Consider the following 26,987-nt stretch of genomic DNA (forward strand, 5'->3'; position numbering starts at 1 on the left):
CAAACACGACAGATGCCAAATTAATGGGTTAATATTAATTTAGCTTTCATGGTTACCTCTGACAAAAAGCACAACCATGGTGCAGCAAAAGGCCTATTTGTTATCTCACAATTTCTTACAAACCACTGGGCAAGATTCCATCACAAATGGACAGGAGCATTCCAGGCGACATGTTCACCAATGCAGGCTGTGCTTTTCCCGATTACTAACCAAAGCAGCATTGTCTTTCACACACTAAAGCACGTGGGCATGAGTGGTGCACTTTAACACTTGGAACATGGCCTGGTGAATAATCCCATGAAGCAGGCGCTTGACAGTCCTACCATCCTGGAACTGTTTGTGAAGTTAAAGCACACTTCGCCATTTCACCACCATATCCATTACAGCTAAACTGAAATCAACTCAATTGGCGGTCTACTAGCATGACTGCAACCCTGGAAAAATGTGTTGCACGTTATTCCCTTCCTACTCTGCCCCCCCCCACCCTCGCAGTCACAGTTCCACTACTTTTTGGTACACTTCTTTCACTGCCTAAGGGGCTTTAAACGGAGTGTGTAGATGGTGGGCTGAGGGTGAAGAAGGGTGATCTGCTGTGCCACCAGGTATGCAGCCTTGTTTGCAACCAATGGTCACAGTGCATCTGGGACTCTTGTGGATGCATCATCCAGCAACGTAGCTAATGATGTGTGCGCTTGCCAGAGGTGCTGCTCTATGATGGACAGCACACTTTCCAAGCACTGCTTGCAGCCAGTTTTGCTGCTCAATATTGCTGTAGAAGGTAACCAGTCATCACCCAATAAAAAAAATATTGCATTAGAGTACAGCTAGGGAGAAATGACATGAGGATGGACACAAAGCGTGTATGTGTTCGGTTATTCCCCCTCACCCCGCCTCATTGACTGCCCATAGCCATGCTAATCCCTATGGCCATTCGCACCCACTTCCTGCCTCTCCACGCCCAAAACACCCCCTTCTGGAATTTCGTTGAGCTAGCTTTACCAGGCTTTACCATCAAACTTTGTGCTCAAAGTGGCTGCCATGGTTTTTCAAAAGCAGTCCTCAGAGAGTTAATGGCTTAATTGGAGCTGTAAACGCACTACTGGTGTAAAAGGAAAAAAAAAAGTCTTAATCGGGTCGACCTACAGCCACTCGATTTATAAGCACTTTGCGTTTCCTTCATTGAAGTCCTGTTAAAAACAAGCACTGGCAAAGCCAACAGTTTAAAGTAATGGCTCGGTAAACATTTTTTATTGCCCCTACGGGTCAGCCATGTGTTTTTAAGCCTAAGTCACTCGATTTTAGAAAAGTTTCCTATCGACCTTACCCGAGTTTTCGTCCATTAAACACACGCGAAAACAGGCAGTAGGGCGCCGCCATTTTGTGATAATCTTATCACTTGCCGCATCGCCCTGGCTGACCTGCTTTTGCGGCACTAAATCATATCCCCCTGTTAGGCGGAAATCTGTGCAGTTCCCTCTGGGACCCAGATTTAGGACTACAGGTGTTTGGCAGTAAACCCACTTGGTAGCAGTCTGCACCACACAGATTCACTGTTGGTAGCTGTGGCTGAGCAGTCAGACTTCTCTCAAGAAGAGCTTAAGCAGTATGTGGAGTATACAATATAGGACGATTCTTCACAGTAAGACAAGCAAACACGCAACAAGGCTTCAGTGTAAAGCTATTAAGGTATTTATTTATAACGAAACATCTATCAAAAACACTATGGCACTATCACGGCAAACAAATCAAACACAATTACTCTACGAAGGAGAAACGATCAATCCCCTAGCAATATTTCGACAAGTCTAGGTTTTACCGGCACCACTTATTTACAGACAGAGGTGTATGCCTCAACCTAGATGGCACTCTAATATTAGTTAGAACGGGAGAGAAAAATAGGCAGGTTACGAAAGCGACACAGTTCAATACTTCACGGGAAAAATGCAAGGCAAGAAGGCAAGAATCACAATAGATCATAAAGTTCAGAGGCCAGGCCCACTCGGAGAGAGGCAAGGCGATATGTCCCAAAAGTCTCTAGAGGAAAGGCGTTCGAGTCTTTGTAGCAAATTGTTATCGGCAGATTGAACCAGTTCAGAACAATACGTGAGAAAGCTTGGAGGCGACCCAACGGAAAGGAGAGGATTAAGACACCTCACTCGAACCGATCGAAAGGGAAGCCAGGCGGACACGGTACCTTGTTTGTGGAGGGACAGCTCCGGCGGGGGCAGTTGTTCCCGGTGGTGGATGCACGTCGGGTCTTTGCCAAGAGTAGAGATGATCTCGTCGTCGAAGAAAAGTGAAGTCCAGTGCACCACCAGGGAAGAGACCAGCCGCGGAGTGCTCCGTCACAAGGCACCACCTTTTGGTCGCGGTGCAGGGGTAGTGGCTATCCGGTTGCCGAGGTGCTCTGCACGGGCAATTCGACCACTGCGTCCTGAGGCGAAGAAAAAAGCAAAGGGGACTGGTTGTTCCCACCAGTCAGGGGAAGAGACTCTCCGGCAGGGAGATGATCTCTGTCGTCGGGAAGTGGTGAGTCGGTTCCGCAGGGCTCCACCCGAGGTGTCGTCGTGCAGGTCGGCTCAGCGTTACCCTCGTCGGATTCTTAGGTCCTGTGGCGACTTCTGAAGATCCAGTCCCAAAAGCCCTGCTTTTATGCAGAAACCCCCATTCATTCAGCCTAGCTGTCAATCCACACATGCTAAGTGGTGAGCGGGGAGGCTCACCACTTGGGCCAATCACTCCAGAGTGCGACCGGAGTTGGCAAGGCAACTCGGTCCAGGGTGCCTAAACCCCCTCCCACACCCCTGTGGTAACCCAGACAGAATGGCACCACTTTGGAGGGTCTCTGTACAGAGCCCGCCAAAAGTGGAACAAAGGCTCAACCTTTGGTTTAGGAGTCACAGAGACGAAACACAGACGCCATTTTAAAAACCGAGTTCTGGCAGAAAATACCATCCGATAAACTTATTTACGATAAGTAGACCGGGGGTACGTTAGAGATTAACAAGGAAAAGTATCAACCTCCAACAATGGGACGAATCCCATAGGGTTATGTTCGGGGTCGAACATAACAAGTAGTTTCCACTGCCACCAGCCAAAACTCGACGAGGGGGGACGGGACAGTGCCCCCTCGAGTAGCAGATCCAGGAGTAATCGAATTACCCCTACTAGTACGTCCACAATAAGATGGTTTGTACTAGTTCTGTTAGTAAATTTAGGTCTAGTAAAGCCAATGGTGACTTTACATGCCCGGGGAGACAGTAGTCAGTCCCGGGGTATGGAGTCTATGGTGGAGGTCCACTAGGACGCCCCAGTGTTACGGCACGTAGGGTGCGGTGTAACACACCTAGAAAAACATATGAGACCCTATGGAGTAAAAGACCCCATAGCCCATAGAACACATAGATATTCAAAGGAATTACACACATTCATGTCCAAGAGTGGGAGGAAAAGAGTCTCACTCTTGGCAGGATGGAAAAAACAAACTCCAGAAATCCAGCAAAGCTGCTGGGGGACTCACTAGGTTAGGAAATTCAGCCTAAACAGAGAATTCTCCCTAACACCCCGGCCCCTAAGCCTGACATTATCAAAACATTCATATTCCCCGCCTCTCTCCGTGACGTTTCTGTGCTGCATAGGCAAACGCGCCCAGTCGTCTTCTATGCGATTTCACACAGCACCCGGAAACCAACACAGATCAACTCACACCACAGCGTGCCACAATTCGGAATATGAAACTGTACTTTAAAATCAAACAGCAACATGGTACATTTGGTAAAGTACATTTATTTGACATTAAATGTTTATAGAATATTCAGCAATTGACATATGAACTCGGAATGCCATTTATTTTCTTTTATCTCGATCCGCAAAAACTGTTCCGTTTTATCGTGAGTCACGCGCTGTTCCTTTATGGTACACAGGGTGTTGGTTTTCGTTAAAAGAAGCACTTTGGTCGCACGGTGAACCGCAAGGCTGTTCCATCAAGTAGGCACTAGGCCAGCGTAAACGGTTGATATGTTGCTTCTAGCCGCTAGTACCGCGTAAGGGCATATGGGCCCTTGGCGATCGTCCCATAAGTTTGTCAAAGTGGTGCAGTTGTTGACAAGAAGCAACAGCTGGCGGTTGAAGCCGTCTGCCGGGGTCTGAAACTGGTGGCAGTAGGGAAGGATATATCGGTTTTGAAAACATAAAAATTATAATTAGTCTCGCCAGCCGATCTTTATTAATATTATTAATTTTATTTATTACGGCCGAGCTGAAACTATTTGCTTTCAAGGATAGTGCAATGGAGTATGTTCGGCTCTAAAATCAATGCGAAAAGTAACAAAATAAATCGAGGTTAGCACACAATGAGAAACGACTGTTTGTCTACATGCGTGTGGAATGTGGACCTGCATGCCCATGTGCCCGCTACAAGGACGATCCCACAAAAGTTTTCCTAGCTCTTCATTCATTCATTTATTCATGCATCCATTCATTAATTCTTCATTCCGGTATAAAAGCATCTAAAGAGTTACTTACATTATATTTGCAATTTCCATTGTGTCTCTGCGTAATGCCGTCCGTAAATCCCACGGGGCTCTTGACGATTTTTCGTATACTGAACAGACATGCAACTCGGTCTAGTTTCAGAATTTTCTGCCTTATCGTCTCTTACGTTATTGCACCCCCCCTTCAAATGAAGTTCTTTCGGCATGGTCCCTGTCTCTCAAGGTCAAAAAACAATAGAACCTTATACTGCCAGTGCGAGTTGTGGGCCTCTTCAGGCCGCAAGCTGAAAATCAAAGCCGCTGACCTTCACTAGAAATGAGCATACATTCTTTCCTTGCAACATCCCGTAGTAAAGCCATCTGTGAGAACTTGAAGTTTCAAATCCATCTATGTACTGCGCCTCAATGTGCAAATGCGAAATGGCTTCTCTCCCATCTGCAACGGCTCGCTTTGCGCGTTCTAAGGCCCCCAATTTTGTCCTCGTTGTCTGCGAGCTTTGAAGCCCCAAAGAACCATAACTATTGAGACTTTTAATTTTTTGGGGAAGGTCAGGGAAAGTATAAAGTACCCGAGGAGCTGAGTTGAAAGTGAGATTCATTGTTTGTTTGTTTTATTATTTGCAATACGCAAGCCTCCCCTCGGTTAACAGTGCGCAGCATTTACATGAGATTGCGAAAATTAGTTACATCAACAAAAATATATACATACACATATAGACAAGGCCAGCAATATGAGGTGAATAGAGCGAGAATTCAAAGATGACACCCAGGTTGTTCGCCACCCAGGATGGTGAAGGTAGGGGTTAGGGTTAGCGTACTTTGTATGTACACTGTACAATAACATTTATTTACAAAAAGACAATCGTATTACAATTATTTAAACCGGGATTTGTACTTCACAGCCAGCTCTCCTTTGGGTGGACATGGCACAGTGGCAATGTTGGGTGGCAATGGATCAGTGCTCTGCACAGAAACGTTCAGAATTCCATATCTGTGCTTCTCTAATACAGCAACAATAAGGCTTTTGACAAAGTCGAACTCCACTTCCTCATAGACTGGTTTGATCACCCATTGCTTACTTCTTTTTGAAAAGGCCCTAGTGTAGCGAGGTGTCCTTACATTACCCGTAGTCCTAGATTGTTCACGGCCGAGATTCTCATTTTGGGCCAAGACGGCAAGTAGAGTCCTATGCCTCATGCCCTGTATGCTGAAATGCAAGCGCTTTGGCCTGTACTTTAGGCACATATTGTGGAACACCTCCAAACCTCCTGTGTGACAGAATTCTGTCAGTCCCCTCAAATCTCTTGATAGAGTTTTATCGAAAACAATCTTCTCAATGGCTTTGTGTGTCGGTGAAGATGAATTCAGCCACTTCTTCTTCCGTGCCTCCACTGGGGACAAAGGGCCATGTTCACATTGGTGGAAATGTAGGTTTTCTGACCAGCGGTGCACGTTGGTACAGTGGTGCATCAGTGACCGCCATTTTTCAAGTAGTATTTCCACTGACCCTTCACAAGTTTTGGAGCTCCACCAAAGATGGTTGCTGATAGACTGGGATCACTCTGAAATACTTTCCAAACCTTTTTTTTCCCTGCAGCCGAGATTTTCTTATTGATTGATTTACCAAGATGCCATACGTCAAATTGATGTTTAATAAGTGGGAACTGCTCTCTCATTGTCTTGGCAATTGAAACGTGTCTGTCCGTGGCTATGAGGTCGATGTGCATTCCCCTCGATTGTAGATATTCCACTGATTTTATAAATCCTAGTTTCTCCATGGCCACTGAGGATGTACATTGTGTTACCTGCACAACCACCGAACTCACAATTTTCTTACTATCCATGTACTGAAAGTGGTAGGTGCAGTACTTGGCAGAAAATCCAGGGCTGTCGCACTGTCCATCGCCGGCTAGCCTGAATCGTTTGCCTTCGAATGTACTTGCTAGAGACAATTGTTCAATTTTCCAAGCATCACTAATGGCCGGAAACAGATAATCATGTTGGTATTTGTAGTACTGCGTTTTTGAAATGAAATGGTGTCCCACAAACTGAAAGAAAGACTCTAACTTTCTAAAACTGGACCCACTAAAAATTGAGGCAGATCTACAGGCGGCATGTATTTTGACGTTACTGCCTTGTTTTTGACGAGTCACATGAATCAATGGCTTCCCACATACTTTCCCTCTAACTGAATGCCCACATTTCAGCATACTTATAATATTCATAAAACAACTGTCGAATACTATGTATTTGCCCTCTTTCATTAGGCTGTCATCCTGCATCAAAGTCGTTTCGGCCTGTGACGTTGAGGACATATCACCACATTTGAAAGAAATATTGCTGCTATCAAGTTCTGATGCGTCGGTGAATGCTGCTGCTGGTTCATTCTCTGTCATTTCAACATCTGCTACTTCAACATTGATGGGAGAACACAACAATGTCGACAGCTTTTTTGGTGGCAATTTTTTGGCGGGTGTAGATTGTGTGAATTGATCTGCGACTACTTCAGAGCTATCTTCAATACATCCAGTATCATGTTGTTGTGGTGGTGCGGTCGCACTGTAGCAATGGTCCAAAACATCTTTGCTGGATTCTCCGGACACATTCATTTCATGTTCTGGCCATTGGACATGAGCATCTCGAGTCTCAACACGTGGCGTCTGAATTAATAGTTCCTCCATAGTGTAAATGGTCTGGCAAGCAACATCTCTCATTCGCTTCACTGTCTGTGTATGTATAGTTCGGACACTCACGGGTAACTAGAGGACAGATTGGAAAAGGGATGTTCAGTTTAAACACAAGATAAAGTATAGTACAATTGACTGGAAAAAAACATAAAAAAGTCCCCAGCACAAAAAAATTTCTAAAGTTATGAACTGTTTGTAACTAACCTTATTTTTGTTTCTTTTCTTTGCAACTTTTTTGACTCGACCTTCAACATCTGCACGCTGTTGCTCTAATTCGTATCTGCAAGTCTCCCCTTCCTCTTGCGCTGCAACGACTATATTTTCTGTATCCGCATAGACAGCACGGAATGAGGCTCCATCGACTCCCTGAAACATAGTATTTTCATTACTGTGTATCAAAATATTGTTAGCATAAAACACACGTGAGAACGAACACACGGGTACATCTCAATAGCCAAACATGAATTAAACATTGTGTGGAACAATCAAACGACAAGTATTTGAGCTCTGATGACCTAGTTCGATGGAGCGGTCAGTATCCATACCTCTGGCTCTGCATGGACTGCCACAAATGATTGTATTGAAGAGGAGGCACTAGCAACTCCCTGAAACGCAGTACTTGCGTTAGTATGGTTTTCAATATTGTAAACATAACACGCACTTGGGGTCGACGGCACAGGTACATATAAAGAGATAACCACAAATGTTGCATTGTCTAAAAGAAGCAAGGAATATTTAAATATGATCAGATTTAATCAACTTTTTTCTCCGATTTCTTTACATCTGCATCATCTAAATGGGATCTTGTGATTGTAGTGGAAGGTCCATCGTCTCCCTGAAACACAGTACTTGCGTTAATAGGGAAGAAAGTATAGCAAATGGAATCACGTTATATGATCACACTCGATGGAGCTGTCAGTATCCATTCCCTCTTGCTGCTGAAGAATATCTATGGCTGTTGTAAATGTGGTGCGCACTTCCGAAAGTTGTTGCGCCGATTCGTATCCGCATGCTCCCGCTTCCCCTGGAATTACTTGAATGTCAGGCTCCACATCAAGTGCGTGGGTTGACGCTTCAACAACTGCCTGAAACATAGTATTTGCATTAGTAAGGATTACAATATTGAAAACACAACACACACTTGGGGTCGCCCGCACAGGTACATATCAATGGCTAACCACGAATGAAACATGGTGTAGAACAATCAAACGACAAGTGTTCCAGTCCTGATGATCACAGTCGATGGAGCTGTCAGTATCCATACCTCGTGCTGCTGAAGAACATCTAGGGCTGTTGTCAATGTGGTGGACGCTTCAGCATCTCCCTGAAAGACAGTACTTGCATTAGTATGGATAACACTAATTATAACTGAAAACAAACACCAGGGGATGACAACTAAGGTGTATATCAATTGGAAAGCACTAATCAAACAATTGGTAAAATAATCACACGATGCATAAAAACTATTACTTGACATGCATAAAACAAGTCTGTAGCGGAATAGCCAAGTATGATTACCTGATACGTGCTAGAAGTGGTTGATAACTGTGGGCACGTCACGGATGTAGAATGTTCTTGCTTCAGATTCAGTGGATAGTCAAGCAGTTGTAAAGGTAAATTATTGTTTGATAATGAAATGCAAATATTAAAAAATTGCCATGTAAACCGACAGAATACTTGAATAATGCTATTGAAAATGCGCAATATAGTACAGTTCCCTGTGCCCATAAATAGATTTCCTTTGGGGGGTTATAAAATCGAAAAATAATTTATTGATAAATATCATTATTCAAAAAGCTATACACTCATATCAATATCGAAAGTATTACAAGGGACACAACACCTAAAATATCAATTAATCCATTCGGCTAACTACACACTACCGCAAGGCCTAAAGCTAAATCCGGACACTTGACTCACCAGTGGCGGAATGTGGACGAATAGAGTTGGAATAGCGTTTGCGAGCAATTTTCGTGTCGTTCGCTGTTTCTTCTTCTTTGTTACCCAAGATGTGGCGTACATGTTCGAGGAAAAGTGCCGGCTGCAGATGCGGTATCGATCACCCCTCTTGTCCTCTAAGACTTGTTGGACTCTACTTTCCAGCTCATCCAGTGGATATCCGCAACGAAGACCCATCGTTTTCGCGTGTTTCCCTTTCCAGTAGTTCCTCCTCGGTATACTCGGGCTCGTACATGTAGGGCATTATTGTAGCCATTGTGTGTTAAACTAAAATAATTAATAGCGGTGGTACTGGTATCTGTTCACACGGGGTACAAGCAACGAAGGTAGCTGACCAGATCACAGAAACGAGTCACAGAATACTCAAAGTAACACAGAGAGAGGAATGGAATCGAAAATCTGCTGCTGTGTGTTGCGAAACGGTCTGTTTATACTTATTGAGGAAAGAGGCGTCCCGCCATTTCCATGGCGACACGTCATTAGCTGAAGCGCAGGGAATGTTGACACGAGACGTGCTTTGGCGTTGTGAAATGGGCCGTACGCATCTGCTGATGACAGGCTGAGGGGCGGGGTATATGATTTAGTGCTGCAAAAGCAGGTCAGCCAGGGTGATGGGGGAAATGATAGGATTATCACAAAATAGCAGCTCCCTGATGCCTGTTTTCGCGTGCGTTTAATGGACGAAAACTCAAGTAAGGTCCACAGGAAATGTTTCTAAAATCGAGCGACTTAGGCTTAAAAACACATGGCTGACCCATAGGGGCAATAAAAAATGTTTACCAAACCATTCCTTTAAGTTTGTGTTTAAGTATTCGGCATTTGCAAGGCACTGCTATTATATGCCCAGGTACTCACACCATTTTGAGCTGCTACCATTGATGGGCAGTTAATGCCACATAAGGCAGTGTCTGACAAACCCCTTTCTCGTGGCTACACAAAAGCCCAAACTGTTGGCATTGCCAATGCTTGTTTTTCACCTGCAACCAGATGAACATGCGTTCTTTGCACATTCCACGCGGTACCCACGTGCGCTGCATCTGGTCTCTGCAGAATGGCCAGTCATCCCCCGGCCATTATTAGAATTAGGACTGTGGACTCCTGTGTCTGCATTCCGCGATTGTGAGGAGGTCTTGCTTTAGGAGCCCCTATTCTTTTCAAACTGTGTCCGGTACAGCTCGACCTTCACCCTCTTGCAATTATCAAAAAATATGAATAGTGAGCGAATGTTAAACAAAATAAAATGGGGGTCATTTATGTACCACACATCGCATGCCAAAATGGCACGTTTATTTAGGGCAGACCATTTGGGGTACGCATGGGCTGACGGCATCCGCCCACATTTTTCACAAGGCGGTAAAGACCGGCAGTATTAATACAATAGTCTGCTGCCTTTATTCTATTAATGATTTAGGAATATTTGGGACTCGAACCGAGCTCGTTTGTTCGTTCCCTGGATGGAAGCGTCCCCACAAGACCACATTAAAGTACAATCAAACCATGTCAACCATCTTATATCGGTGTTGCTTAGCAGAGGCTTCTTCAATACAGATTTCTTTCTTTTTTTTATTTTTTTAAAGACGCACACCTTTTATACTTTGCCAGCAACATTACTGGAAAATCTCTTCTGCAGTGGCAACCCGCCACTGTGTGTGCAGGGAGGTGTCACCACTTCACCAGAGTGACTCCCCGAGTCGCAGGCAGCACAGTCCACCCATGTGCTTTATTTTTGCTGCCTCTGAGCAGGAATTTTTATACTGCACTTTCCCCTCGCCCTTCTCCCACGCACTTTTCCCTTTCCCCCTTCCCATGCACTTGCGCAATCTGAATGACACCTGGCCTAGTAAGATCGTGGTCTGTCGTCCCTTTTGTCCCCCCTCCCTTGGCTCGTTGCGCCTTGAAACACTTGTGTAAAGGCGCGTCATAAATGCCATATCATATCAATGGCAGATGGACTGCCCATATAAATAAGGCAGACAAGCAGCTGGAAGTAAGTCTGAAGGCTCTGCAAAGGTTTTATCATCTGTATGGGGGGAAAAGACTTAATAAATGTCTAGAAGTACTAAACCTCAAGACCAAAATGGCTATACTATATGGAAGTGAGGTATGGGGATATGCGACTTGCACAAAATTGGAGGTGGCACAGAATGTTTTCCTGGGGAAAGTTGCTGGGATTTCACCAGCGACAGCTGGGGCAGCACTGCGCTAAGAGTTGGGGGGGTTTCAAGTATGGGATGCCAGGCGCTCATTGGTTTCTTTCAGTACTTCCTGAAAATTCACATAGATGCTATAACCAATCCTAATGTATATAATGCCCTGGTGGAAATGACAAATTGCCCTCTAAGAAGGAAATACAGATGGCTCACAGAGGGGATAGCCGTGCAAGAAAGATGGGATATAGGTGACAGACTATTTACGCGCTGCGTCTAAAGTGCAACGGAGGAGCATGGCTGTGAGTTGCGCCGAGAAAGAGGACTGGGAGCGCTCGCAGGGGCATTTGCCAAAATGGTCAACCATCAAATTGTAAAGGGAGAACTGTGACAGGACAGTTAGAAATCTTATCACAAAGGAATTCTCAGGAGTACCGAAATAATCCTTATGATAGGACTACGGTGCTCTCCAGGGCCCCGTGGCTGTGGACGAACAGGAAATGTCCATGTGGGCTGGGATTGACAGGAAATCTGCATTTTTGTTGGTATGTAAGAATAATATCGGAACAAGAAATAAATGGCTAAAATCATACTTTGTAATGAATAAAGTGAGTAATTGTGCGGAAGCAATGATTTTAATAATGAATTCAATAGATGAGGTTTTATATGTATGATCTTGTGTCTTTTGTGAAAGAGTTTATGGGGTGCAGATAGGCATTGTGTGGTAGGACTATTTTATGAAATTTCTTTAAAAAAATGTATAACATGTGTTTTCTTTTTTGTCGTACTTTTTCTTTTACAATTTGTATTCAATTGTTTAACTATGCTGGATGTTAATGGTTTATACCAAATAAACATTGAGTGGCTGACCGGTACCAGAGCGAGCCTGCCAATGCTACAGTTAGGCGGGGAAAATGCTCAACCAGCTGTAGTTAATGAAGCCGAAGTTACGCTAGGGCATATCCCAGGGACTTCATTTAGGGGTCGCGCCTGTAACCCGTGTTCTCCCTTGCTACCCCCTTTTTATTTTTACATTGAGGCTCCTGGGCTGTGGCCAGCAGCATGTGGCTCTTTGTTTCTGGACTGGCAGGTTTGTTGATAACTATAGCCAGTAAGATAGCTCAGTGGGTCGGGTGCTCACTGCTGCAATGTGTGGTTGATCTGCAGGTTGCAGGTTTGACTACCGGCATGGTCAACTCAGCCTTTTATCCTGCTGAGGTTGATAAATGAGTACCAACACAGGTTGGGTGATATTGTATGTATATTTGGTCTATATGAAGCGCTCAAGCGTAAGTGCTATATAATAACACATCATTATCGTTTGGCCTTGGACGCCTGCTTGCATTCACAGTAATTTGGTAATATGGGCCTATACGCGTTGATATTAATGATACGTATGGGGAACCATTCTTTCATGAAATGTATATCATTATACAATGATATTGTAACCATAATGTTTTGTAGTATACTTAGAAACAATACTATGTGATGCCACGTCCTGTTTTGTCAAGGGGTGAAAGGCCATGTTCCATTGCTTCCTGTGGTGTCACTGTGGTAGGTCAAATGACATCACTTCCTGTGATGTCATCAGAGGTCAAGGGTCGTGTGATATCACATGTGCTACCCCTGGCATTTTGGTGAAATGACATCCCTGGCAGATCCCGCTATATCAAGACGTCAGAAACAAACAACGGAGAGTAAGAGCAAGGGTGACAGGAAACGGTAGAGGAAGATATTGAGGCTGAGATGGAGGCCAAGATCGAGAGAGACACCGAGAGCACAGTTGCACAGAGAAGTGAGCGACTCGGGAGAGAGACATGGAAGGCTAGGTTCAAGGGAACGCAGAAGGATGTCTCACAGGCTGACAAATCGTTGGTAGCAGTAGAGGCAGAAGTTGAGATTGGAGAAGGCGTCCCGCTCAGAAGCAGAATGTTAAACATTACAAAAGCAACTGAAAGTATTATTGGAGCAGGCAGGGAGCAAGGCGAAAATCTCCCGCATATATAGGGCCCTACAAGAGGAGGAACCCCGGGAGGAATTGAAGGCGAGGGGTAAATGGGAGGGAGATGGTGGAGTCCAGATAACTGAAAAGGAATGGATAAAGATGTGGGAGCAGGTCCAGATTTCAATTGGTTCAGTTTAACCTGCTGCACAGAGTGCATGTTACCCAAGTAGAGTGTGTGCGTTAAAGGGGACCCTTAGTGATGAATGCCCAAGATGCGGGAGTGGCCCAGCGGGACACTGGCATATGGTCTGGGAATGCGGAATTAAAGCAAGATACTGGGAAAAGGTGGTCAAAGGGGTGAACAATCTGTTGGTGACAAAGTTGGAGTGCAATCCATGAATATTCCTGTGGGGAATTCTCTAGGAAGGGGAAGACACATAAGTCACAGAACAAATTGGCAAGGTTTCTATTGATTTTAGCTAAACAACGAATGTGGATTTCCTGGAAACCCCCACAAGGCCCATCAGTTGCGCTCTGGCAGGGGGACATCCGCAGATGGGGGATGGCGGAGCTGGAGATATAGGCTAACCGAGATCCGAAAGAGGAAGAAGGGATAACAGCAGATTGGGGTCAGCTGTTGAATGACCTGTGTATATCTAAAGATTTGAGACCACCATGAGCCACAGGAGGGGAAGGAGGTGGTATGGAGGGGAGAAGGGAGGGAAAGAGTGCTTGAGACAGTCCATGGAGAGCTCTCCAGAGGAACTCACTGAAATGCAGGGTCCGCTACTCAAGGGGAAGTGATGGGGGGGGGGGCGGTGATAGGGAGGAGTCGGCAGGGGGGTCCATGGACACTCCGTCAAGCGCAGGGAGGGTTATAGGAAAAAGGGGAGGAACAGGGAAAGGGAATGTTGGGAATGTTCACCTGTTGGTTTGTTACAAATGATAGGGTTTCATGCTAGGATAAAATGGCTATGGTATCTGTCACTCTATTGGATTTGGAGTCTCAGAAGTTGCAGGGCCAGGCCTCAGGGTAAGGATGTCTGCGCAGGGCTTTGCCCATGACTCCAATGCAAATGCATCCTTATCTAAGCATTTATAGTATAAAATGTACATCCCTCCTTTTATGCAGAACTTTGTTATGTGATCTAAATTGTTTACATTAAAAGGTGAGAAGCCTAAAAAAACAAATATACGCATTACAAAAGCAGAACCTGGGGGAAGGTGGATGAAAGTAAGACCGACACAGAGAAGAGTTCATACAACACCCCGGGGAAAGAAACAGATAATTGGTGGAATGCCCAGAAAGCAACTCGCCATTTGGCTGGGAGACGGCCCAAAGGAAGGATAGAGAGTGTATTGCAGTGGTGTAACCTGCAGTAGGTGGACCATGCGGTCGAACAACTACGCCATGACCACCACCCCAGGCCTGTCGCAAAGGAGCTGAAACAAGCCGGTGGAAAATCCTGAGTGGTGGTGTATGCCTGACCAGTGTGAGAAACCTGAAGGTGTCTTAACTGCTGGTCCCCGGAGATCTGCCATCGAGGTGGTCAGGACACAGCCATCGCTATTGGATCCAGTTCCGAGGGTGAATCACCTGGATGAGGGGTCTTCGGGGAGTGGAAGTGTGACACTGAAGGTTGCGACGTTGTACTCCCTTCCTTGTAAGACCTTTACCCCCATCCTGACCTGTAGGATATTTAGAAGCTCTACTCCCTTTTCCGACATGAACACTTACACCATGACAGACAACGGACTAACACCAGAGTCGTTTACCACAGTGTCCCAACACACTGGTCAGGCAATTGACACACACACACACACCCGACGGCCCTTTACCTTCTCCACAGGGATAAAGGCAGAGCACGAGAGCACACTACGAGCAAGGCTGAACACACGAGGAAACAGTAACACCCACCAGCAGTTAAAACGGAGGAGAAAGGCGGCGAGACCTGGAGAGACGAAGGGGGAACTGCTCTTGCCCTTTTCAGCTCAGACCCGCAAAACCTCCGAAAAGGGAAATCATAAGACCGGGATTTACAGCTGGCGTGTGGAGTAACAGATGCCAATGGTGCACAGGGGCCTCCCGCCTCGACAGCACAGGCGGGGAGGCACGCTGGCTACCATGGTACCATCCTTGACTCCAGAAGCAAGACAAGCAAACAGGTTCAGCACAGCAGGCGAGTCAGAGGAAGCTGATAGCAAATCGAACTGTGTTGAGCCCAAGGTTGCAAGTGGCAACATTATATGAATGCAAGGAACAAAGAACGTGTGTGTGTGGGAAAGCCCAGAGAAGGGCCAGCTGCAGAGAGGTCAGGCACTGCAGGAGTGCTCATTCAAAAGGACTCTGGCTGGCCCCTTTGTTTTGTGTTGAAACTGCAAGTACCAGAAGGCCCAAGGAAAGGGCGACATGAGATGTCAGAGTGGTCCTACAAGGGTCATGTCAAATCCCTTGTACAATCGAAAGTCTGTGACCCATTGCCAAAAAAGTGCTGAACGTTCCACTTTTGTATAAACACCATCGACAAAAGGACAGGCATGCAACCAGAGGTGCGGTGGCTGGGATTCTACCCAGTGACTTTTTCTTCATTTGGTAAGCGGGAAAGCGAGGCCAGGAGCCAGAAGTTCAGGCTCTTTTATAACACAAGTTTTCTTCTCACCACGGTTTCCGAGGCATATACTGAAAATAGAAGCAAGACTTTCGCTTTACTGCTTCTCTCAATAGGATAATTACCTGTGACTTGGACGCAGTTACTTGACCAAGCACAATATACCCATTCATACTTATCATAAGGCCTCATTTTGGGTAAGTCTCCAAGGGAACAGTGGCAAGTTTCTTTTTTAACAGACCGAATATTTCTCATCCCTTCACACATTTCCAACAAGTTCTACAATAATTACCTTATGTAAGATCAGTATCTCACATGTATCATTCACTTAAGTCAAACCTTCCTTTTCAGCACACTTAGGGGACCTTCAGAATTTCAATGGCTCACAATGACTTGTAATCATTCCCAAGCACTGGGCACGGGCTATTGGGTGCCGCACACTTCTGCTTCCAGCTAGTTACTCTAACTGGCAGTGTTTATTTACCTGCAACTTATAAAACCACAAAAGTAAGACTATTTTTACCTATTTCTAACTATATTAGAAGTGCAGCATGGATGTTGCTTTACCAATTATATTACTTATGTTGATTTGTGCTCATTTGTACAACTCGCTTTTGTGTCCCAATGATGACCCCTAATGGTATCTGATCTTAAGTCAAACACATGTAACAACTATAAGCAATATTGGAAAAGCGATATGTTAGTGCTCGTGGCCGTTTAATAAGAGTCTAGACATTAAACTCTATGAGTGTCCGTATATATGCCGTACTAGGCTAGGTGTCTGTGACAAGATAGCGTGTTGTGAAGCACTTACTTGATATCTGCGAGAAGAGTGTAGAATCGAGCGGCCCATCGCCAACTGATCGCTAATATACGACCACCATATTAGCAATCAGTTTCCACGAGCACTAACATATCGCTTTTCCAATATTGCTTATAGTTGTTACACGTGTTTGAATTAAGATTTGAACATTAGACTTTAGGGGTTTTGGCCTACCTGCTTCGTGTTCACATTAGCCCGTGTATATACCACATCAAAGCTTTAAAAACGAGTTTACTACGGGTTCCTCTATCTGCTCTGACTGGGGCTTTCCCTCCTTCTCTTGCAGATGCGTGCAAGGGAGTTGCATCCCGCCACCACTCCTCGTCGGTCTGGCTGTTAGGAGACTCACTCCAGATCTAACCATATTTACGAGACCTATCCTCCGGACTTATTAGTTCAGTGGACTTGCCAGTTAATCGTTTGATTTGAACTATTTTGCAATACACTCATTGATGAGTCTATTTTAATCATTCATAGGACTCACCGAGAAATATATGATCACATCCAGCCCTGAAAATGGATTAGTTTAATCCAAAACGCGGCGGAACCAATCACCTAGGAGTGCTTTTTTATGTTGAAACGTTTTATGTTGAAACTTCAAAAGTTATTACCAATGATGTAATTGTGATATAACTCTGTATATTGTTTTTGATTTACCGTGGTTGGTTTACCCGAGCACTTCTACAGCTCAAATTGTACCATTGTTGTTTTAAATCACTGTCTTCTGACAACCTCTACTATTTGTGCACCGCACTGTGGAGTTAACAGTGCGACACTGAGAGACTTGTACATATAAATATTTGTTTTACCTTTTTAACCTGTCATGAGTCAGTTTGGTTGATTTACTCTCTTTACTCCAGCAGGCAGACAGAAATATTGAAATCTGATTATACTTTAATTGTTATGAGACGGTGAATAACTTATGAGCACATGTACACAGTGCTCACCACAAAAATAGCTACGCAGCCAACCATAACAACAGACTGTAGGGCTTGAGCGCACCAACCCCGTGTGCGTGTCCCTAAATATACACAATGGGACTGCTGGGGGCATGTCATTCTTTTTCCCAACCTTCATGAAATGTACCAAGGGTAAAGCAAACATGAGTGAAGTGGTATTACGCGGCTAGACTGGCCTACATCAGATGCAGGCCAGTCTAGCCACATAATAACACTTAAGTTTGCTTTACCTTTGATGCATAGGTCACCTCAGCAGGAGATGACAAGCAACCAAGACATGCTTTGGACTTCTTGAGCCACATCAAGGAGCTGTATTATGTTTCCATAGTGTGGGGAATCCTGCGGATCCCCCACTAACACCCTACCTGAGTCTCCTCACAAATGGCCAGGAGAAGGAAGACGCTTCCTGATCCCAATCCAGGGGGTGGTGTACTGCAGGGGGTTCGCCTGGGTAGAGACCAGGCTCAGGGATGTGGGAAGATTTCGCAGGGTGAAATATGGTACGATGTCTTGAACGATAGTAAGATCATTCCTAGAGAGGTTATAGCGTCTTGTCATTCAGATGACGGTCAGTCTAGGAAAACTAGCAAACCAGTAAAATCGGGGACAAAGAGGTCTCAAGATGATTTTTCAGAACCATTCTTTTATACCCCTAAAACCCCATATCCTCCACAATATCAAATGTATTTCGGTGAACGGTGAAAATGTCACTTTTCTGTTCCCCAAAGGGCTAAATCTTATAATTCTTCTCTTAATATCTGGGGAAGAAATTCCCTCTGAAAACCTTGTAAAGAATTAGGGGACCCGAAATTTCCCAAGATAGTGCCAAAATCCCTCACATTCTGTGAAGAAGAGGGCTGAAGAGCCAGACAGGAGGTCAAGACAGGCAGGCAAGCCTAATGGTTATATGCATGGTCAGGCAATTAATCTTTAGGGCCTGTACATGAAACCAATTCGCCCATCTGAGTGGCATAAAAGGCTGCAGCAGGGAGGAGCAGTAGAAAGAAGCTGGAGCAGCAGCTGGAAGGTCGGCAGTAGCAGAAGCAGAACACATAGCCAGCAGTTCAGAAGCAAGTGTGACCACAACCGGGAAGCCGAAGAGGAGGCAGATTTTACCTGCAGACTCCAAGTTGGTCCTGTGCTCACAGACCATGAATAGCTGAGACAGCACTGGAAGAGACTGGAAGCAACAGGCAGTCTTTCCAGGTGTGCCTCATTGCTGTGAATGCACAGCTGAAGTTGCAGTTGGTCCCAAGGCCTGTGTGGAAAGTGAAGAGTAGGTGTCACTCCCATGATGTGGCCTGATTGGAGACACCCATGCAGCAGGGGGTGTGGATCCCAAGAGTGCTTGCAGAAGTAGCAGGAGAAAACACAAAGCCGGAAAACAGCGGCAGCCCACAATCATCAAAATGAGGAGTCGGAAAGAGAAGCTCTGCACTCCTGAACAGCAGAATTACCTTGCTGGTTACTGTAACCAGCTTTAATTGCGCTTCCATCTAAGCGAGTAAAGGTTAACCGCTGAAGTAAACACTTGTGTGTAGCAAGAACCTTTCTTTCCCGAACATCAGTATTACTTTGTTGCCGAGCGGTTGTGTGTCTCCAGTTAACAGAGAATGTTGCTGGTAGCCTAATTGAAATAAAACAGACTTTCCTGAAGTGTTGCAATCAACATTTTAAAAGCCTGCATGTGAGACAATGTTTCCCCAATACCTTGGAGGCTGAGTGCTGACCGCAAGATGGGAACACGTCTCTCTTTAAAGTGGCAGTTCGAGAGGGACACAAAATCGCATGGGCCTTATTTTGTTTCAAGTATAAAGTATATATCTTCTAACACATTAAAGGCTGAAGCAGAAGTCATGGAAAAGGTTGCAGCTGAAGCCAGAACAAGCATTACCCAAGCCTATAGAGCAAACTCTATAAAAGTGAATCCTTCTCTCACAAGAACTATACACCATTGTTTTGAAGCTGGGAAAGATAGTTACCCAAGATTTCTCTAAATTGAATGGAACAAGAGCATGCAAAACTGTATGAAAGGCACAATAGCTTTGGGGTAACCATTGAAGCGTGTATATGAAGCGGCGTAGGGGAAAATTATATGAAGGAAGAAGAAGTGGTCTAAAAGCGAACAGCAGATTTTATGGTAGCTCCAAGACAGGCAAAAAGGCTGCCCTTTCTTATGGTATAGAACGTAGAGTGCTTTTCCAGCCTGTGGAGGAAGTAGAAGAAGTATTGTTAAGCTGCCTGTATTTGAAGTTGCAGTTGTAGTAGCAAAATTCCTTAATTTCAGAAGTTATAGTAGCAGCAGTAGAACTGTGGCCTAATCTGAGAAGTTTTAGTAGCAAAAGTAATGCAGTGGTCGTCCATATGCTTGTCAGACGTAGAACAGCTGGAAGAAGTAGAAGCTGAAACTTACTGTGGGGCTATGGAGTCAGCTCTCACAGTGCTATAATAAAAAGGACGTTGTTGAGGAGAGAGCAAACCTTAAATCATCCTGAGAAACTGTGTAAATAAAATGCAGCAGAAGTTGAAAGCAGATAAGCTGTCAAAGTGGCAGTGGTACATTTGTCTTCAACTTTATCTTTCCTGGAAAGGATGTTGTCCAGGAAACACCATTGGTGCCATTTAATTTGTGGAACTGTAAAAGGAGAATCTTTTAACCAAGCAAAGAAGAGACCTTTGCCAGTGGATTTTATTTGTGTGAACATTTGTTCCTTTGGAACCTTTCATGACTTTGGTTAAGACTTTTTGTTTCTTGGAATAAATTGGCTTTGAGACAATCCTGAGGGAGCAGGATCTGCCCGGGATCACAAGAAGTCATCCAGGACACTGGGTGTTTGATAACCTTTTATTTATGTTGTTTTGAATGTTTATGTTGTTTAGTGTGAGGGTTCGTTTTGTGGATGCTAGGTGGTTTTCTCAGATTCTAAACTAGGGAGGGAATCCCCTGGCATAGAAGGTTTAGTTAGGGTTTATTTTATAATGTTGTGCACAGTAAAACGTTTAATCCTGAGAAATCCAAATCCAGTTGTGAGCCTCACATTACTGATCTCTCACAATAAGCACGGTAAGTTGACACATGCTTCATGTTGCTTTCTCGTTGGGTTTGGTTGGCACAGCCAAGTGTCACACTAGGTTTACCATGTATAGGTGGATCAGTGGTACCAGAAGACCAGTGCCACAGGAAGTAACTGATATTAGGGAGACATGAGCTGAAAAGAAACAGACAAAAGGTAAACTTGCATCTTTTAATGTGCATGAATTACTGGGTGCAAATAAGCGTTTAAAACAATATATCAATTTTACAGTGAAAAAACATACTTTTTTGCATTATTAAAAAAGATCACAATTGTAAATTTCTTTTTTATATACTCCCAACTTCAAGAAATAGGGACTAAGATACTCCTCTACAAAACCTTATCTGGAATCCCGGCATCACCTCTTTCCAAACAATTTCAGAAAATACTGTAATACACATTCAGTATAATGAAAGCCAGACTTGTAGCCTTTGCCAATGCGTGTTTTCTGTGCAGTACTGGCAATGCATTCCTCCTCTGTAACTGAACACCGAACGGCAGTAATCGGGCAGTTTTACTTTGCAATTCAGAAGAAATAGTGCAGATTCATTATCTGAACACACCCCTCACAAGAATTTTGAGAACAACAATGATGTTGCAAAAAGCCTGCGGCTGACATGTGATTTATTCTCCATACTACCGGAACATCCCAAGAAGACAAAGTATCCATGACGACATTGTTGCTGGTGCAAAACAGTAGCAGTGTTTTTAAAACTCAGAATTGCATGGGTAAAAACAAACAAAAAAAAGAATTAAAAAAAACAAAAGCACACACAAATGTAACCACTGGAAAATAAATAAGCACCTGAAAAGACAACGTTTTGTCTTTTCAGTTGTTCATTGCATTTTACATTTATAGGCATGAAAGCTCAAGGAACATGCAAGCAGAACATTCAGTCACCAGGTGACGATTATGTGAGCTGTTAGAAATATTGAATCATCCTACAGAGCCTAACATTTACATTTGCAGCTGTGGCCAGAAAGCTGCCGCATAGCCAGCCTGCTACAGAGAAACAAACTGGTTGATCTTTGTATCATCCAGCATGAGGATATCAATGTTAAACACACCTTTACTCCTCGATTTTCCATGTTACCCACAAAGTACAACGGAACGGTATAACCCCCAACAATCCATTTACAACAGGGCCAAAAAGTACGACTCTACAATAAATAGAATACCAACACACCCGACATGCGAGGATGTGTGGGAGGGCACATACTGCTCGGTCATTATAATTTGCAATATGAGAATTCCCTGCTTTACCAAGACCCGGGACCAGTATGGCAGCCATGTCCATGCAAAGATGGAATCAACATGGTAGTTAGAATGGATGTAAGGAAGGCCAGAAATCGAGAAGGCCATATTCCCATTTCTGTACGAGACAAGGTAGTATTCCAGCGTTATGCTGTAACCTCAGGGACAGCAGAAGGAGCTGCTCTACTTATTCCTTATCTGCAAGATCCATGTTTAATAACAGAGCTTAAGTTCTATGCACATTGCAAACCCTCACAATTAAGCAATGCCCCCAGTTGCAAAATGTAGAAATACCAAACGCTTATCTATGTGCAGACTTAGAGGTTGGTTATTTCAGCATAACAGAGTGAAAGGCTCACAGATTGCATCACATTTGATGCTTTCATCATCCAGCCCCTTAAAAACACTTCAGGACTAAGGATGTGGGTCTCATTTACTTAAATGGGGGTGGAAATGGGTTGGATCATACAACACCAATATGGATTAGAGGGGGAGTAAGTCGACTATAGACTATGGGCCTCATTACGAGTCCCGCGGCAACCGCAGCGGTAAAACCGCCTGGTTACCGCCGCACTCGTATTACCATTCCGCCTCCGTGATTCCTGGAATTACTGGGGCATTACAACCCCGGTTACACAGGAATCACAGAAGTGGAATGGTGTTAATCCCCATTCCCATTGAGTCCTATGAGAGTCAATGGGAATGGGGATCATGGAAACACCGGCAGCATCTCGTAATGCTGCCGGTGTTTCCTCGTCCACCTGCAGGCGGGCGGTGTTAAACCCACCAGGTCAGACCTGGCGGGAACATCACCTCCCACCTGCAGGAGTTGCGATCGCCCGGCATGGAAACAACGGTGGTGGCGGGTTTACCGCCACCGTTGTTTCCATACCGGGGGATTTGTAATGAGGCCCTATGTCTTCGTCTGTGGGCTTTGGTCTGACCGCTGTTTGGGTTTTGAGATTGTATCAAATGATTATATATTTTATTTGTATCGCGCTTATACACATGTTTCAGAGTGGAGTGATCACAGTGTGTTGAAAGCGGATTTTAATATTATAATGAATAATATCCTAAGAGGTGCATCAATCAACTATAGAAAGGTAGGACAGGGCAAAGCTATTCGATGGACACTGCACAATATTGGGATATTGAACATGGAATTGGAGGTATTGAGAACTCCAGTACTCTGGAATAAAAGTTCTATACGTTCAATTCACAATGTTTTGATACATTCTTGGGTAGCCTGATGGAAAAGGCCTATCGAAATCCGGGGATGAGAAGAGGTAATGCAAATGTAAAACACCAACATGTATTTGATGAGCACCACGGTGGAGAAAAGGCACTCATCCGAGAGTGTTAGGACCATTCGCTGCTCTAATCTGGATCTGCTCATTAAATTTAGTAGAATTAGACCTCTCAAACAAAGGTATAAACACTTCTGTAAATACAGAAGGGCTGCTCAGTTACAAAGGGATGCCGAAGCAACGCTGTCCATCTTGGTCAAAAGGGATTTTTGGACTTTGATTAATGCGCAGGATACGTTTGTGGCTGTTTGCCAAGTAAATGCAGTGTCGGAGCCTCAATGGGTCGAATTATTTTCGGACCTTTATGGGATTGACCCCATGGGTCTTAGTGAAGATAAAGGGCAACCGACCCAATTCGAACACAATGTTTGGAAGCCCAATATTCATTATTAGGTGTTATTGAGGCTGATAAAAAAAACATCTAAGTTCTACTGGGCAGCAGGTCCTAATGGTCTGACAAATAATACACTTAAGGGTGACCACAATAGATGGGCTCATGTTTTAGTTATGCGGTTTAAAAGGTATCTCCAACACAGGGATATTCCCGATTTCATGGCAAACAGCACACGTGGTGCCCATATTTAAGAGAGGAGAAAGAAAACCAAGGCACTATCGCCCTATTTCGCTGTTAGTTGCAGACTTCCAAATATTCACGTCTATATTGCTCATACATTTGAAGAAATTATAAACTGGTTTTAGGCCAGGTAACTTGACTAATGTTAATGGCCTAGGGATGAGGGCGATACAAAAAACAGCTTGGTGGGAGGGGGTGTGCTCTGGAGATATCCATGTGCCATCGGTTGACCTCTCGTCGGCTTTTGATCGCGTTAACTGAAGTCGACTTTGGCTTAAGTTGGCGAACTGGGGGCTGCCGGGGGATCTGCTGAAGCTTTTTATAGCCCTCTACGACAAGGCAGGGATCTGTCATATTAAATTTGGAGGTAAACATGTTGCGAATAATTTTAACTGAGGTTGGTCTGAGGCAGCGGTGCGTTTTCAACCCTGCCTCTTTAATCCATAGGTCCCGACATTGACGATTACTAAGCTGAGACAGGTTTGATTACCCCTAAGTTGGGTGAGCTAAGCATACCCTGGTTGGCATATGCAGAGGACTTCTAGCTCTTCGATAGCACCAAGGTGGGAATTCAGCGCTGGTTGAATCCATTTTTGAAATATGCAGAGGACAATGCAGAGGCTAATCAATCCGGGCAAGGCTCGTCTTACGAAGCTATCGAAGGGGTAGGAAGAGGAATCGCAGAATTCAAAGATGGAGGTTGGAGGGGGCCTTGGTTGCTAACTCTGGAAGTGTGTTGTATCTGAGTATCCCCCTTATGTCCCAACCATCCAAAATCGGGATTCAAACTTTTCTGAGACAAAAGGCATCAGTGTTGACTAACCAGATGAGCAAATTGAAACAAAAATATGGGTGATTTTCGATACATTCCTCGGTTTCATTTTATGAAGGTAAGGTGGTGGACAAACGTATCTACGGGATGGAGTTATACTACGATGTGGTTGCCAATTTCTTTAGAAACCATAGAGGCAGGAAGTTGCCAAACCCCAGTCCTGGCTATTTGATTTGAGCTGAGTATCAAATCATTGGGTGTGCGGGTGCATTGGAGGTTACTCTCTCTTTTCAGCAGCATCATTGATCCAATTCCTGATACATTGTACGAAGAGTTGCGCAAGATAATGGGGAACACAGGTGGTGAATGTAATTCCAATAGGTTTTTGCTAAAAATGTGAGATAAATGTGACTCAATATTGATGGATCTATCATTAGAAAGTCAAGTATTGAAAACCAACGCAGAAAAGGTTAAAAAGGCTCTATATGAGAAAGACTGGATCGATACAATTGATAGATTCCATATGTATCTATGAATCATTTGTGGGCGGAACATAAAAAAGTGTGGTGTAATTTCTCCCCTCCTTGTACAGTTTCCTAACCGTTGGTATCGATCTGACTAAAGCTACATTGGAATATTCTTCCTACTGTTGAGGTTCTCCTTAGAAGAAAATTGGTTACACCGGAAAAAATGTCTGCAGATTCTGTAAAGGGGGGGGACTGAAACATTGAAGCTCCTTACATTTCTATGCCCTGCCCTGTGTTTTAAGTGGAATGTATTTATGGATAAGTTACTAGCCCATGATAGCTATGCTAATGAATACTGTATCTGGTCTCGATGTATTAATATTCCAAATATTTCCGATGGTATAGCAATTCTGTCATTTATTAAATCAATGAATTTGCACACTGATCATGAAATGTTAGAGCAATTGATGTTAACGGAAACATGAATTAATTGTTTTTAGACTGGGACTTATGTTTTAATCAATAGAGCCCAAGGTTGATTGGTCATACTGTATACCTTTTTTAATGCATGCTTTGATGCAATTCTATGTGTTCAAATGTATGGATTTTATTGCTTGGCTATTTGGAAATTAATTGGTGTGTAATTAATTGGGAAATTGATTATGTGAGATTTTGCTTTTTTACTATATGTATCTGTTGTAAAGGTTTTATGTAAACCGTATACAATAAAACACGTTTTTTAAAAGACGAAGGACTAGCATGATGTAGGCCTAAGACAAAAGGACCAGGAACAAAGGTGCAGGGCTACGACAAAGGATAAAGATACAGGACTAGGACCAGAGACAATGACACAGGACTATGACCAGCAAGAAGAACACAGAAATGGTAGGAATGGGAGGACACAAGAGAAAGAATAGGACATGGGAGAGGGAGAAGAACAAAGAAGAAAGGACTTTGTGCGTGTTTTTTTAAATCGCCCAAACCTAGCTGTGAAGCAACAGTGCTGCAAAGGTGATCCAGGGCAAAGGTGAAGAACCAGCAAAAAGGAAAAGGACCAGGACAAAGGAGAAAGTCTATGACAAAGGATTAGGACCAAGGACGTAAAAAGGATAGTGAACCGAAGGCGGGAAAAAACAATGATGTTGCCCACCTGTGCCAGTAGCATTTTCAATTACCAAACAAATATTTCGCTTCTCAATGCCCTTCCCCTTTCCCTCTCCCTCTCGTCTCTGTGGCAATATTTTTGTATTAACTTGTCTAGCAGTGACACATTGTTTTTGAAGACAGGAATTCCACACTTCGAAGGGGTTCTAAATAGCAAATGGGGCCATTTAACCTTTTAACTGCCATGGGTTTCCCCCCTCCCAGTGCCAAGGCCTTTTTTGGTGATTTCGGTATTTCACCATGCAAAGCCTTCTAACATTTTCTCCTTCAGTAACCCCTTAAGTGCCAAGGACGAGCTATCTCGTCCTTGGCACTGGGGAGGTAATCCCAAGGACGAGATACCTCGTCCTTGCACTTAAGGGAAAACTAAGTAAATTACAGTTTATTCTGGCCAAGCTAGCAACACTTGCCACAACTCTGACCCTAAATGCAGGGCCAGCTCATAATTCAGGACCTAAGACATATCCATTTGTGCCTTCTCATTTGTACACAACACATTTGTGTCACGATTCAGAGTGAATCCATACGCCACAGTTCGTTTACCCGTGAAGGGTTGCCTTGGGTGGCTGGAATTGGTTAGACCTTCTGCACTTAGTCACATGACAGACCTCGCCTCAGACATTCTGGCTTCATTCACCCGAAATCCCCACGAGAGTGCAGTTTGACAGGAGCTACTAAATGACAAGTAGCCAGACTGATCCAATGCTTGTTTCTTCAATTGGCTGAGGACAGAGTCGGGTAGCTAAACCATC

The 26,987-nt window shown here is 44.2% G+C and overlaps 1 protein-coding gene across 3 annotated transcripts in view; it reads right to left on the bottom strand.

The window, feature by feature from the left end:
* CDC42SE1 (CDC42 small effector 1) overlaps positions 1-26,987 on the bottom strand; it is a 433,771-nt gene that overhangs the window by 144,117 nt on the left and 262,667 nt on the right. For all 3 annotated transcript variants that reach the window (XM_069649771.1, XM_069649772.1, XM_069649773.1), the window contains one exon: positions 7,385-7,546. In XM_069649771.1, the coding sequence (XP_069505872.1) occupies positions 7,385-7,546 (162 nt within the window). The remainder of the gene's footprint in view (positions 1-7,384; positions 7,547-26,987) is intronic.

Source organism: Ambystoma mexicanum, chromosome 1p (assembly GCF_040938575.1).
Source record: "Ambystoma mexicanum isolate Mex_15411 chromosome 1p, UKY_AmexF1_1, whole genome shotgun sequence".
Classification (NCBI taxonomy): domain Eukaryota; kingdom Metazoa; phylum Chordata; class Amphibia; order Caudata; family Ambystomatidae; genus Ambystoma; species Ambystoma mexicanum.